At 52.8% G+C, this 13,974-nt stretch overlaps 1 protein-coding gene across 4 annotated transcripts in view; it reads right to left on the reverse strand.

Moving 5' to 3' along the window:
* Positions 1-1,190: 1,190 nt before the first annotated feature.
* LOC138826383 (acyl-CoA dehydrogenase family member 10-like) overlaps positions 1,191-13,974 on the reverse strand; it is a 32,492-nt gene continuing 19,708 nt past the window's right edge. For 2 of the 4 annotated variants that reach the window (XM_070021478.1, XM_070021479.1), the window contains exons 12-22: positions 13,597-13,742; positions 11,785-11,958; positions 10,117-10,517; positions 9,201-9,341; positions 8,007-8,144; positions 7,819-7,909; positions 6,614-6,772; positions 5,801-5,973; positions 3,217-3,360; positions 2,274-2,351; positions 1,191-1,819 (exon numbers count right to left, since the gene is read on the reverse strand). In XM_070021478.1, coding sequence (XP_069877579.1) covers positions 1,679-1,819; positions 2,274-2,351; positions 3,217-3,360; positions 5,801-5,973; positions 6,614-6,772; positions 7,819-7,909; positions 8,007-8,144; positions 9,201-9,341; positions 10,117-10,517; positions 11,785-11,958; positions 13,597-13,742 — 1,786 coding nt within the window. In that variant the 3' untranslated portion in view covers positions 1,191-1,678. The remainder of the gene's footprint in view (positions 1,820-2,273; positions 2,352-3,216; positions 3,361-5,800; positions 5,974-6,613; positions 6,773-7,818; positions 7,910-8,006; positions 8,145-9,200; positions 9,342-10,116; positions 10,518-11,784; positions 11,959-13,596; positions 13,743-13,974) is intronic. The other 2 variants (XM_070021480.1, XM_070021481.1) reach the window with 2 other exon arrangements.

Below are 13,974 nucleotides of genomic sequence, written 5' to 3' on the forward strand. Positions count from 1 at the left end.
AAATACTTTCTGATGATGTGCTGTGCCTTTCCCAGCCACTGTGCACCCTGCCCCGCACTGTCGAGGGGAGGGCCAATGAGACTGGGACCAGGTCAGAGTCTCTCTTACTTCTGGATCTCTTGCTCCTATCTTGTGTTTACTTTTTGTTACTTTGTGGGTAGTTCCTTTGGAGCCCTCTGCTGTGATAGGGAACTTCAAACCAACTCTAAATCCCTTTATTCTCAGTCCTGGTAAACTTTGGAGTGTGGATCCTTAAAAAAAAAAACAAACCCAAATCACACCGTATCACACCCACTCTGGGCACTTTGTCATACCAAGTCAATAGCAACCAGCCCCTGGAGATAACTGTCATAAGGAAGCAGCTTTGCCCGTGTTCCCCTACACATCCACTAGAGCAGCCCAGCTCAGGGCTGCGCCCCATGGGTAGTGAGCCGGTGACAGAACTGACAACCCTGAGCAGTGAACTCGTCCCTGGGCCCAGCCATGCTGCAGGCAGCATTCCCAGTGCTGCCCTGGCTCCTCCAGCCCTGAAGCAGGGAACACGAGGGGCAATGGGGTCATACCCAGGGCATACTGTGGCTGCACCAGGTTAAGGAGCATGTAATGTAGGACTGTAACCACTTCCTTTTCCCAAGGTCCCAAGCAGAAACCAGACCCCTGGGCTCCTGCCAGAGTTTACAGGGGGTTCTTCGCCATTGTGCAGGTGTTGTGAACGCAGTTAGTAGAGGTGGGGATTTCACCTCAGCAGTGAGCAGTTTCTCCAGGTGGTGTGGTCACGTGTGCAAAGCGGCACACAAGGACCATGGTCCTGCCTGCTTGTCTGCCTGGAATGTCAGCCCCATCACAAGTGAAGAGATGAGCATCGCGTGGCATTGCTTAGCTCTGCCTGGGACTCCGGGGCACCCATTTCTCTGGGACCTCTGACAGCAGAACGTGGCCTGCTGGCTCCCCTCCCCCGGACAGAGTACACAGCAGGCTGAGGGGCCTCACGCCCAACGCTGCAGTTCCTTTGGTGACATTTCCATGAGCACAGGAGTGTGGAGATAGGCAGTGAGGCGGCAGCAGCAGGGACTCTGGACCTGCCGCAGCAGCAGGGACTCTGGACCTGCCAGGAGTCAAGACACCCACACCCCCCAATATCTCCTGTGTGGGGTCACTGATGCACTAGGGAAGGGCTGGGGAAACAAGTGTGAAGTGGAACTTTTATTTCCAGTGTCAGTGACATAGAAAGTTCCCAAAGCCTACGAGATGTGCTCTGTCCTCGTCCCGAGCCCCCTCCCCAAACAACCCTTTAGGTGCTCTGCGATGTAACACATGAAAGAAGAAAATCAGGTTCACCATTCGGGTTTCACTCTGTGTTCCCAGAGCACCCCCTCGGGCCCCGGCCACCCTCTCCTTCCAGCCTGTTTCCAGAGAGAAAGCAGCATGTTACCCAGTAGGCTCCTCATGTGTCCCCATTCCTGCAGCCAGGGAGAGAGCAGACCTGAGTGTGAGGACCTGCCTACTCTGTTCTGCTCCCCCCACCCGCCTCCCGCCTCTTCCTTCCTGTAGTAGGAGTCTCAGCTTCACAAGGAAATGGCTTCCATGAAGATAGGGAAGGCTGAGTTCACAATGACTGTGGCAGATAGGGGGCGCCATTTGCAGCGAGGTACAGCTGGCAGCAGGGACTCCCACAGGGCTAGGCCCGAGGCTTCAGCTCCATCCTGGCCACGGCAAGCCGGTGCACCTCGTCAGGGCCATCAGCAAAGCGCAGCGCTCGGGCCCAGGCGAAGAACTGAGCCAGCGGGTAGTCACCACTCAGGCCCGCCGCTCCGAAGGCCTGGCAGACAGGGCGGGGGAAGGGGGAGGCCTGGCTGAGCCCTCATCCCAGAGGCCCCGCAAATGACAGCCTGCTCAGCACGGCTGATAGCAGCCACCGTCTTCCCACTGTGTCCCTGGCGACACCTGTGTGACACAGCATGCTCCAGAGATGTGGATGGAGGCACATGTCACCTGGATGCCAGACTCACCAAGCCTACTCTGCAAGACAGCTTCTGCCACCAGGGAAGTCGGGTGACAGGACGGGAGGAAGTGGCCCTGCGCAGGGCGCAGGCTGAGTGAGCTACGGCAGGTCACTGCCCTGCACTGTGCCTGCTTTCTCGTGTTCCTATTGGGGTGAGATGGGCCCCCTGGCAGTGCTCATCTCAAAGAGGAAAAGGAGAGGGGCATGCACGGTGCGTGGGCAGCCAAAGGCCAGGGGGTGACATGTCTACCGTCACTTGGTTGGTGCTCACCTGAATAGCACGGTCAATCACTCGATAGGCCATGGACGGGGCCACCATTTTAATCATGGCAATTTCTAAAGCGGCAGCCTACAAGGAGAGGTCAAGATTAGAAAGGGGGCAGAGTGCTTGGAAGAACAATGCATTTCACCAGAAGTAAAAAATTAAAACACCCCCACCACAGCCCACCCCCAGGCAGAGCCCCGAGTGCGGACTGTGCTGTCAGGGAATTCACATTGCTGGACGTGGAGAGGAATGGCTGGTGCTGTGTTCCAGCTCACAGCGGGCTGGGGCTGAAGAGGTTGCTCGCAGGCACAAGGCAGAGTTTGAGCCCCAGCAACATACAAACAAGAATAGCAGCAGCAACAGCAGCTCCATTTTCAAGCAACAGAGGACTGAGCACAGGCGGATCCAGGAAAAGCTTAAGCCACATAGCTGTCCAGGCGGAGGGCACTGGAGTGAGGTGCCTGAAAGCCTCCAGTGTATGAGCGCTTGTGTCAAAGAACCCACAACTGAGTCTGGGCTGGCTCCCCAAGACAGAGGCTCTTGGCAGGGGATGGAGCCCACCCCCCAGAAAAGCTGGACAAGGCGCTAGGCAATGGTGGCTGTTACAAAAGAGCTTTGACCTAGTGAGTATTGTCACCCTTTGAAATGAACCTCTCTGTTGGCAATTCTGTGTTCGGGCCAGGGCTGGTAGTCCTTCTCCTTGGCTCACTTGTCTGGTCTGACTCCTGCACCAAAGCCTTGGGAGACCAGGGCTGCACAGTTCTGTGAGACTCAAGTTCAAGTCCAGCCAGTCAGTAAAACTGCAAGCTCAGTCTTTCGTTGAGCCTTTCTCTGCCCTTGAATAGCAGAGATGAGTAGCCACCAATGACAAAAAGCCTAGTTTTCTCCATGTTTGCTGAGGAGGAGAGGACAGATTTCCATGCTGCCAGCTCAGCCCTCGGCCTCCCACCTTATTTCCTGCCACGTCCATGAGGTGGGCAGTTTTCAGCACCAGCAGCCTTGCCTGCTCGATCTCCACACGGGACTGGGCAATATCTGCCAGGATTGTGCCCTGTTCCACCAGGGGCTTCCCGAAGGCCACGCGGGACTTCACCTGCGGATACCAGAGACACAGGGCTGCTGTGGGGGGCGGGGGGCAGGGCTGAGGAGGCAGTGACCCGCGGGGTGGACTGGAGGACAGGAGCATGCCGCGCTTTCTGCCCACTCGCCAGCCATGGGCACTTGTGGGAGAGCTGAGTGCTGTTGAGCACAGTCCTGTGATGACAGGGCACATGACTCCCAGGAACTGTTTACTGAGCGTACACAGCAAGAGGGATGGGCAGCTCTAGCCCAAGGCTGCTTCCCTTTAAGCTGGCAGATAGGGAATGACTGTGGAAGCCCCACATGATACAGGAGTCGAGCGCCCCCTGCTGACCACAGCCAGCCTCGCACCCCCCAACCCAGAGCACCACCAGCAGCAAGGCGGGGAAGTCAAGGCTGCCCCATTTGCACTGAGGATTTTAAAGTCTGCAGGCCAAAAGACATCAGAAAGGGTTAGAAGCATTCTGTGCGTGTGTATGTGAGTGTGTGTGTAACTTAATTTTTTACACAATTTAGTAACAAAAAACTATCATCAGTTTTCAGACAAAAAATAAAAGTACCGCCGGGCGCTGGTGGTTCACGCCTGTAATCCTAGCTACTCAGGAGGCTGGGATCTGAGGATCACGGTTCAAAGCCAGCCCGGGCAGGAGAGACCGTGAGACTCCTATCTCCAATAAACCACCAGAAAACCGGAAGTGGCGCTGTAGCTCAAGTGGTAGAGCGCTCGCCTTGAGCTGAAGAGCTGAGGGACAGCGCCCAGGCCGAGTTCAAGCCCCATGACCGACCAAAAAAAAAAAAAAAAATTACCTACTGTCCCACCATCTAATCACCCATATTTAACAGTTGGTAGCTGTCAGATCAGGGCATGGAGACACATGTTTGTAGTCCCAGCTACTTGGGAAAAAACTCAGGCAGGAGACACTTGAGCCTAGGAGTTCAAGGCTAGTCTGGACAACACAGCAAAGGTCCATGGCAAAAAAAAAAAACTAAAGCCATATGTTTGTGGCTGTCCTAGACTTATCTACTCACATTTTATTTGGCAAAAAAAATGAAGTCAGGGCTGGGAAGGTGGCTCAATGGTAGAGCGCTTGCCTTGCATGCCTGAGGCCCTGGGTTCGATTCCTCAGCACCACATAAGCAAAAAGAAAAAAGCCGGAAGTGGTGCTGTGGCTTAAGTGGTAGAGCGCTAGCCTTGAGCTGAAGAGCTGAGGATAGCACCCAGGCCCAAAGTTCAGGCCCCATGACCAGACCAAAAAAAAAAAAAAATGAAGTCATACTCTATATATTGCTTTTTAAGTACTTTTCTTTTCCACTTAAGAAAATACAGTGAATAGCTATGTTAAGTAGATCGCTACAATATCTCTTTTTAGATTTTAGTCTGTTACATCATGGTTTACCTGATCCATCATCCACTGTTAGCCTTGCAAGACTATACCACACATTTTGCTGTAAGGACCAGTACTGCGCTAGACTCCTGGCGGCAAGTCTTTTGTAGATTTTAGCTCTGCCCATGCACCCGCTGAGTAGAGTTGCCATGTGAATGCCAGCTGCTTTCTGAGGACTTCAGACACCTACAGTCAAACTCGGCCAGTCTGAGTTGTAATATAATAAGGGGTACAGTGATCTGTGTTTTCCAAGAACTGTTCTGTCTCAAGCAAAAGGATGTATATCACAGTTCTGCTCTGGAACCCAAGTGCATGTGATGGCTCCTGTTCTCTGCAGAGCACTTCTTGTTAGATACTTGTTTTTGTGTCAAGGTTTGCTTCATGTTTGTGGAATCAATAGCAGTGATGGAACTCTTATCCTTAGCAATAACTCTCCTTTGCATAGACTTCCAACCTCTGAGGGGCCCACAGCACATTACGTTTTTGGAACATGCTGGAAGTAGGAGGGCAATCCAGGGCCAGATGCTGGAATCCAGATGCAGGGTAAAGAAGCAAGCAAGATGGGTTTACCCTGGCATCTGGGTTTTGATGGTTTGCCAGTAGTGTGGTTTGACTCAGGGTCTTGCACTTGCCTTAGCTAGCATTCTACCATTTGATCCATGCCTTTGGCCTATAACTATGCTGGTTACTTGGGAGATGGATTCTCACAGACGTTTTGCCTTCGGCTAACACTGAACCTCGATCCTCCAGACCTCAGTCTCCTGAGTAGCTAGGATTATAGGTGTGAGCCACTGGCACCCAGTTTGGCATCAGTTTCAGCCATGTACCAGGAGGAGTACAAATGGCTCTGAGCAGGCTGTGACTCTTTGGGGCTGAGAACCTCTCCATCAGCTGCCACAGAGCCTGGCTTTCCCTCTCTGGTCGCCTGGACAGAGTGGGGCCTTTCTGCTCTGAGTGGCAAAGCAGCAGATGCAGAGCCAAGCTGAGGACCCAGCTGCTGGGAAGCACATCATCAACTGGCTCCACTGGTTAGTCTGCTCTCAGAAAAGACGGGCAAGGGGTACTCACGCGGGCTTTCATGAGAGCCAGGGCCCTCTCTGAGAACCCGATCAGCCTCATGCAGTGATGGATCCGGCCAGGCCCCAGCCTGCCCTGGGCGATCTCAAAGCCACGGCCAGGGCCCAGGACTATGTTCTCCTTGGGCACACGCACACGCTCAAATAGGACTTCACCATGGCCACCTGAAAGACCAAACACACCACCATGAGCCGCGGTCCATCCTGGTTCCCTTCACTGTGTTTCTTCCTAGCCTCGACCCAGGTGCTCAGCTGGCAACATTCCTGCTAGGGGCGGGGGCAGGGGAGCCACAAGGAACCATTAAAGATGATGGATTCACTGATTTATGGTGACCCGTTTGCGCATTTGGCCACTTCTCCATGCAAACATAATGAAGGCACCTGAGGCTGAAACTTCGTAGTTATGTGCTCGCCACTGTAATGACCCTGCGACACCACCTCTCACACTGTGGGGGGAGCTGATGGGGGCTGCCGCCTCCCTGTAGATTGCAGTGCATGCTGGAACCTGGCCAGGAGGGCGGCCCTGCCTTGCCCTGCCCTGCCCTGCCCTGCCCAGCTTCCTTATGTCAGACTCATGTTCCTCCTCTCACTTTCCAAGAGGCAATGCATGCAAATACCATGCAAGTACATCTGAAATCTGATCCATGGTTGGTATTCACTATGGAAATACAATGCAGAACAACATGGTACTCCCAATACCATCAGACCCGTACCTTAGGCAGGTCCTGAATTTGAGCAAGGGCCGCCAAAGTTGTTCCCCAGCATCAGACCCACACTTGGGGTGACCGGCCCTGAGAGGTCTAACCTGGAGCATCATCGAGCCCATACACTGTCAGAGGCCGGATGACCTGTATCCCGGGGGTATCCATGGGAACCAAAAGCACGGACTGCTGCTGGTGCCTAGGAGCCTGCGGGTCTGTTTTCCCCATAAACACACAGAGTTGGCAGCGAGGATCCAGGATGCCTGCCAGGAGAGGAGAAACAGGCCCTGTCAGCTGACGCCAGGGCCATCAAGGCAAGACAAGCTCTGTAAGACGTCAGGGATGAGCGAGTGTGCAGAAACTGGACCACAGGTGAGCTAACGGGATGGGAGCATGGCTCATATGGCAAGAGCACCAGGCAAAGCTCTGGGTTCAGTCCCAGTACTGAGGGAAAACAAAACAAAACAAAACTGGGTTTGTCCCAGTGAGGCATGAATCCAGCATAACAAGATTATAAAACAGCATCGTCACACTGGATTTGAAATAATCACCACAGATACTATTAGTTTTGCTCTCCGCGCTTTGCTGTTCCCATAGTGTAAACAATGGCACTGGCATAGGCCTGGGGCCGGGCAGAACTTGACCTCTGGGTTCCCACTGGCCACCCAGAAACTGGTCACTCTCAGAGTCCTACTTTAGGTGATAATCTCTGCCTTCTGTAGAAACGGGGGAGGGGGTCAGTGAGACAGTTGAGAATGTTTGTGGGGGGCCTGGGAGAGGCGACACCCCAGGGAGGGGCCAGGCTCTTAACCCTTTTGATATAACACGCCTGAGCTAAAAGCAGGGGACCATCACAGAGGGGACAGATCAGAGTCACATGTGGGGCAGATGGTGACAGGTGGGTTATACCTTGTCCCCACGACACAGCATGTGAGAGCAGTGTACCCCATGTGGCACTCCTGCTGAGAGCAGAGGCGGGCTCTCCCTGTTTAGATTTGTGAGTGTGTGTGGTGAGGGGGTGTTGGCAGGTATCGGGGTTTGAGCTCAGGGCCTTGCGCTCTCATTCAGCATGTTTCTAGTTAGTTGGAGATGGAATCCTACAGATTGTTTTTTTTTTCAGACTGGCTTCAAACCCTGATCCTCCCTCCAAATCTCAGCCTCCTGAGTAACTAGGATTACAGGCTTAGCACCTGACTCAATACCTTTTTAGTGTCACCTAAGAGAGAGCTGCCTGGCCTACCAGGCCTCAGGAAGCGTGCTCGCTGATACCCATTGTCATGTATTTGAAAGCTGATTCTAGGCCATATACCTGAGATCCACCACTTGCGACCGTTTATGACATAGACACCATCCTCCTCTCGGATGGAAGCCTCAATGTTGGTGGCATCTGACGAGGCCACCTGCGTGGAAGCACGTTTCAGTTAGCGCCGCCACTGTCCCTGCCTCTGTGCAGAGACTAGGCGGGCCCAGCAAGGCAGGATGGCCCAAGGGAGGTACCTGGGGCTCCGTCATGGCAAAGCAGGAGCGCACCCTGCCCTCCAGCAGAGGGATCAACCAGCGGGCCTTCTGCTCCTCGGTGCCATAGCGCACCAGCAGCTCCATGTTTCCCGTGTCTGGCGCAGAGCAGTTGAACATCTGCCAAGGACAAAGAGTGCAGCAGAGACCCCCACAGCCACGTTCAAACTCCCGCTGAGGACTCGTGGAAGTACTCCTCCTCTCCCTCTATGAAAATGCTCATGCCGGGCACTGGTGGCTCACGCCTGTAATCCTAGCTACTCAGGAGGCTGAGATCTGAGGATCACGGTTCAAAGCCAGCCCGGGCAGGAGAGACCGTGAGACTCCTATCTCCAATAAATCACCAGAAAACCGGAAATGGCGCTGTAGCTCAAGTGGTAGAGCGTTCGCCTTGAGCTGAAGAGCTGAGGGACAGCGCCCAGGCCCAGAGTTCAAGCCCCACGACCGACATAAAAAAAGAAAAAGAAAGAAAATGCTCATATATGCCCTGTGTGTGTGTGTGTGTGTGTGTGTGTGTGTGTGTTTGTGTGTGTGTGTGTGTCTGTGTGTGTGTGTGTGTGTCTGTGTGTGGTAGTAGTAGTAGTAGTAGGGCTTAAACTCAGGGTCTGGGCATTGTCCCTGAACTTTTTCTATCAAGCTGGGTGCTCGAAGAGTGGCTGGGTGCTCTTCTGGTGGCTAAGAGTATCACAGACTTTCCTGCCTGGGCAAGCTTGAACTGGGATCTTCAGATCTCCACCTCCTCAGTAACTAGAATTATAGGCACACATGCATTTTTATTTATTTATATTTGTACCAGTCCTGGGGCTTCAACTCAGGGCCCGCAGCACTGTTTCTGAGCTTCTTTTGCTCAGCCACAGTGCCACTTCCCACCTTTTCCGTGTATGTGGTACTGAGGAATCGAACCCGGGGCTTCATGCAGGCTAGGCAAGCATTCTACCACTAAGCCACATTCCCAGCCCTCACACGTGCATTTTTAAAATGAAATCTCAAATTCTCTGCAGACCCCTCTGTGTGCGCCCGGGCTGGAGTCTCTGCCATCCCTGGGTGACTGCCCTGCTGAGCTGACCGCTGTCCTCCTTTCAGATGAAAAGTTTATGCTCCTGTCAGCTGCCCTGAGTCTGCCTTTCTGGGTGGGGAGCTGCTCTTCTTGAACTGAGCAAGGCATGGCAAGGGTACCTCAGGCGCATACAGAGACATGCCCATGACTTCACACAGATGTGCGTACTCCACATTGGTCAGTCCTGCTCCGTATTTTTGTTCTGGGTCGCTCTCCAAAGGAAGGAAAAGGTTCCAAAGTCCTTCAGCCTTGGCCTTGTCCTGTCACAGAAAAACATGAGCCAGAGTCAAAAAGGATGTCTGATGAGAGATGCAGTAGAGATGCAGTGGTCTCAAGAACAATGACCTGAGTGGCTGCCGCTGGCTGGATAGGTAGATGCAGAAACACAAGAAGCCCCCGGGGAACAGCCGGAGCCAGCCAGCAGTGACAGGCCGTCAGCTGGCCCCCAGGTTTACATATCTGAATTTATTCAGGTATGACCAGAAGTAACCAAAAAAGATTTATACTAGGCATTACTTCTCTCAAGGTGTTTGCTACATGGGTATTTGTGTGTGTGTGTGTGTGTGTGTGTGTGTGTGTGTGTGTGTGTGTGTGTGTGTGTGTGTGTGTGTGTGTGTGTGCGTGCGTGCTACATGGGTATTAGTGTGTGTGTGTATGTGTGTGTGCGTGCGCGCGCTACATGGGTATTTGTGTGTGTGTGTGTGTGTGTGTGTGTGTGTGTGTGTGTGTGTGTGTGTGTGTGTGTGTGTGTGTGTGTGTGTGTGTGTTGGTACTGGGGTTGAAATCAGTGGAAACCACACACACTTTATCGCTTCCATTCTGAAATAGACAGCCCGGCTGGCCTGGCTTTCCAAGCCCACACAGCCTTCCTCTTCCACACCCATCTGTGTGTTTGTGACTACACAGCCAGAACTCAGGATAAAACCGAGAATGGGGAGCCAAGATTAGTTCTGCTCAGCGGGCCTGAGGGCCACAGATGAGCCCTGGAGTAAGGGCCGAGGTCGGCCATGTTACCCGCGGCCAGCTCTTCCTTACCTTGAGGTCTTCTATGAGCGGGGAAGGGCTCCACCTGTCGGCGGAGGCCTGGTGTCGCTGCAGCTCTGGCTCTGCAGGGTACACTTGCTGCTCCATAAACTGCTGCAGCCGGCAATACAGCGTCCTGACCCTGGGGGAGAGGCCCTCTGGAGAGAGGACCAGATCCCCCTTGGTGGCATGAGCTGGCGAAGCTTCTGGAACAGAGCTGTATCTCCTCGTGCCGGTGGGGCTCAGCAGGCCCTGCACTCGGCTCCACACATGGTGGGATCTTGTGAGTGGTTTGGTGACTGGCATCTCTTTGAAAATTCGGAAGCCTTCTTTAGTTGCAAAGTCCCATGCCAAGTTAGACATAAATTCGGCCAGCTTGCCGCTCTGTCCGGCCGTCGCTGAGCTTGCTTGCCCTAAGCAGAACGAGGGACAGCAGCGATTAGAGGCATCTTGGGATGCTGACATGTGCAAAGGTGACCGCCACTACCGCTCATTTCCAGCCATACCACTGTCTTAATCTGCACTTTGCACAGGAAACTGAGGCTCAGGGATGGAAGTGACTTGTTCAAGCTGCCAATGAACGGACAGGGAACTCGAAGTCAAAGGCAGGTCTACCTGCCCTCTGTGCTTCACTTCAGGAAACTGAATTCACCTATGGGTGCGCCAGTGACTCGTGCTGCACCGGCGGGCAAGGAGGCATCCTGTATTGTGCTCAGCCACCTGGCTGGACAACAGTCACGTGATGACAGATGGCTAGGGGCTACTCAGCATTTTGTCTGGATCAGCAAGCAGCACTAGCTGCTCACTTGAGTTGCTCGCCCTATGCTCTCTGAAATGCCTGCACCAAGTCTTTTCAGGAGGACTGTTTTTCCTATTTAAAGAATAATTAAGCTGGCACTAGTGGCTTACAGCTGTCATCCTAGCTACTCAGGGGGCTAAGATCTGAGGATCGAGGTTCAAAGCCAGCCTGGGCAGGAAAGTGAGATTTTTTTTTTTGTCATGAGGCTTGAACTCTGGGCCTGGGTGCTGTCCCTCAGCTCTTCAGCTCAAGGCTAGCACTCTACCACGTGAGCCATAGCGCCACTTCCAGTTTTCTGGTGGTTTATTGGAGAGTCTCACGGACTTTCCTGCCCAGGCTGGCTTTGAACAGCGATCCTCAGATCTTAGCCTCCTGAGTAGCTAGGATTACAGGTGTGAGCCACCAGTGCCTGGTTCCTGAGCTTCTTTTGTTCAAGGGTAACACTACCACGGTGTCACTTCTGGCCTTTTCTGAGTAGTTTATTAGAGATAAAGGACTCATGGGCTTTCCTGCCCAGGCTGGCTTCTGTGATCCTCAGATCTCAGCATCCTGAGTAGCCAGGTGTGAGCCACTGGCACCCAGCTTCTGTGAGACTCTTATCTCTAACCTCTAAAAAGTCAGAATCAGAGCTGTGGCTTAAGTGGTAGAGTGCTATCCTTGAGCAAAAAAGCTCAGAGACACAGCCCAGTCATGACTTCGAGCCCCAGAGCTGATATTTAAAAAAGAAAGAGAGAGAAATATTACCTATTAAGTTTTTATGATGAATGAATAAACTATTATAGAATTCTGGTCAGACCAGTTCCTGCCATACCTCTAGGGTAAGAGGAAGAGCAGTTGAGCACTGTCTTGGCTGAGATTCATCAGAATGGCCACCCCGTTACCTGTGAGCGACCGCTTGTAGACTCCCTGTAGGATTGCCGCCACACGGAAGAAGGAGAAGGCCAGGTAGAAGTTCCAGTTCTCAATGGCAGGGATGCCCATGTGGAGACAGTACATCCTGAAGTACTCCTCTGCGCTGGGGATGCCCAGCTGCCTCACATCCTGGTCACTGAAACCTGCAGTGAAGGAGATGAACCTGGGCCATCAGCCAGTGCCTGCCTTGCCCCAGGGCTGGCGAGGGGCTGAACATGCAGGTTTCGAGAGGCCCTAGAAATTCAGTTCATATCCAGCTCCAGAAGGAAGCTTGTGATGTCAGCAGCTCCTTCTCCCTCCATCAGATGGCCAGGGCTCTAGGCATGGAGCTATGCATCACAAATTGGCTCTGAAAGGTTTCAGACGCAATCAGCAGTAGGGGCTGGGAAGGTGGCTCAGTGATAGAGTGCTTGCCTTGAATGCATGAGGCCCTGGGTTCCATTCCTCAGCACCACATAAGCAGAAAAACCGGAAGTGGCACTGTGGCTCAAGTGGTAGAGTGCTAGCCTTGCGCTGAAGAGCTGAAGGACAGCGCCCAGGCCCAGAGTTCAAGCCCCATGAATGAAAGAAAAAAAAAAATCAGCAGTAAAGGAAGGACTGTGGCCTCAGATTCTACCTGGACCACAGTTCACAGCAAGTAGATATTCTCAACAAGCATTTGAAGATATTTGTTCTTTGGCCAGGTTAACACCAGCACAGGAAGGGCTGGGACTGCAATTCAGTGGTAGAACACTTGACTAGCACGTGGCCTTGGGTTCCATTCCCAGCAAAACACACACACGCACACACACACAGAGGCATTGGAAGAGCACCCCATCAAATTATGCAAAAAATAATTAAAATAAATTAAAAATTCCACTGATGCCAGTCTCAGCAGCCAGTGCCTCTAATCTTAGATACTCAGTAGGCTCAGATGTGATCATTCAGAATCAGCCTAGACAGATAAATCCTGGAGATTCTTATTCCAATTAGCCAGGGAAAATGTCAGAATTGGAGGCATGGCTTACCACTTGAACCAAAGGGTCACTTCTGGTTTTCTAGTGGTTAAATGGACATAAAGAGTCTCATAGGGGCTGGGAGCTGGTGGCTCACGCCTGTAATCCTAGCTACTCAGAAGGCTGAGATCTGAGGATCTCAGTTCAAAGCCAGCCTGGGCAGGAAAGTCTGTGAAACTCTTATCTCCAATAAACCACCAGAAAACTGGAAGTGGCGCTATGGCTCAAGTGGTAGAGTGCTCGCCTTGAGCTGAAGAGCTGAGGGACAGCGCCTAGGCCCAGAGTTCAAGCCCCATGACCGACAAAAAAAAAAAAAAAAAAAAAAAAAGAGAGAGAGAGACTCGTAGGAAACTTGCTGCCCAGGTTGGCTTCAAACCATCATTCTCAGATCTCAGCCTCCTGGGTAGCTAGGATTACAGGCATGAGCCACCAGCACCCAGCTGAAGTTTCTTTATTTTTGGCAATACTGGGGTTTGAACTCAGGGCCTTGAGTTAGGTAGTCAGGCACCTTATCACTGAGCTACACTTTTATCCCTAATATTGTATTTTTAATTTAAAAATCAAGTAGAAATTAGCCATGTGTGAGCATGTGCAGGAGGGCTTTAGGCAGGCACACTGATCCCCTGCCATGCCTCGTACACCCACTCACCCCAACAGTGACAGGACACATTACATGATTTCTACATCCAGCCCAGGACTGTGTGGTCATACCTAGTCCAGTCACCCCTCGGCCAGACTAGCTCCCAGTGCTGGGCTGGCTGGCTCCCCAGGCGGGGCCATTCTTACCTCTCAGCAGTGGGAAACTGGACGGCAGGTAGTGAGCCAGGCAGCTGTACGCGACATCTGAGAGGGGGTCACCTAAGGTGGAAAGTTCCCAGTCCAGGACAGCAAGCACTTCTGGCTTTTCTGGGTGAAACAGCAGGTTGTCGAGCCTGAAAAGCCACATAGGAATGAGATGGATGGCTCTGGGGACTCTGCCCGAAGGTATGCTCTGTACCAGCACGGTCCACTCCTTCTTCCAAGCACCCTCCCTACCCCGCTTGCCCTGGTTGTGCTGGGAATGTGGACTGCGGGGTCACCTGTTCTGACTTCCCACTGTACTCAGCCAATCAGAAGCACTGGCGGGAGATTGCCTGACCAGTTATTTGCCGAGCTTCCTTTTGG

The sequence above is a fragment of the Dipodomys merriami genome, unplaced genomic scaffold (genome assembly GCF_024711535.1).
Source record: "Dipodomys merriami isolate MVZ:Mamm:240054 unplaced genomic scaffold, mDipMer1.0.p SCAF_142, whole genome shotgun sequence".
In the NCBI taxonomy this organism is placed as follows: domain Eukaryota; kingdom Metazoa; phylum Chordata; class Mammalia; order Rodentia; family Heteromyidae; genus Dipodomys; species Dipodomys merriami.